The sequence below is a fragment of the Eimeria mitis genome, genomic scaffold, assembly GCF_000499745.2.
Source record: "Eimeria mitis Houghton genomic scaffold, Emh_scaff1035, whole genome shotgun sequence".
Lineage (NCBI taxonomy): Eukaryota > Apicomplexa > Conoidasida > Eucoccidiorida > Eimeriidae > Eimeria > Eimeria mitis.
In genome coordinates, this window is record NW_013567217.1 from 7558 (window position 1) to 8239 (window position 682).

General features: G+C 51.5%; 1 protein-coding gene across 1 annotated transcript in view; it reads left to right on the forward strand.

Moving 5' to 3' along the window:
* Positions 1-99, forward strand: part of EMH_0028030 (uncharacterized protein) — a gene marked incomplete at both ends in the record, with an annotated part of 1562 nt that extends 1463 nt beyond the window's left edge. The window contains one exon of the mRNA XM_013494108.1: positions 34-99. Coding sequence (XP_013349562.1) covers positions 34-99 — 66 coding nt within the window. The remainder of the gene's footprint in view (positions 1-33) is intronic.
* Between the last annotated feature and the right edge of the window lie 583 nt (positions 100-682).

The following is a 682-nucleotide window of genomic DNA, read 5'->3' on the forward strand; positions in this document are numbered from 1 at the left end:
GGTGAGGTGCCGCTTTGGGTTGCCTTGTTACAGACTGTTGATAATCCCGAAGCGTCTTGGGACCGGCCCGAAGCCCCCCGAGTTTGCTATTTGTCGTGAGACACGGAGTAGGCCTTCTGTCGGGCGTCCGGGGCCTCTGTCTGTAGGTTGATATGTGGGGATCTGGTTGCCTATTATGGCGCTTTATTTTCTGTCTAGTGCTGGGCAGCTGGGCGAGGTTCACTGCTTTTGGCCTCTGGACGGATTGAAGTTTTGTTTGCTGCTTTTTCGCTAAATTTTGCCTCTTTTCGCGCAACGTTATATCAAGCGCAACAGGTAGTCGGCGGCCTGGCAGTACTTGCTATGAAAACGTTTGTGGAACAGGTTTGACGGGCCTCACAATTAGCGTCACTTGGATTCATGTCGGCTGGGGGATACAATGAGCGCCGGCGCCGCGCTGTCGAGTTATGGTTGTGAGAATTTATAGCGGCTACATTTATGCTGGGTTATTAATGCGTATTTCTCTGATCGACTCGACAGGCTGGCCTTCCTATGCGTTTGCTTGGTTGACTGTGGGTTTTTGGCTTTTGCCGGTCGCATGGCGAAGGTTACTAGCACGTGTCCATTAGATGCGTAGCTGGAAAGTCTTGCTTCATGCGCATGGTGCAGCAAAATTGTCCATAACACGTTGAGAAGAGTGACG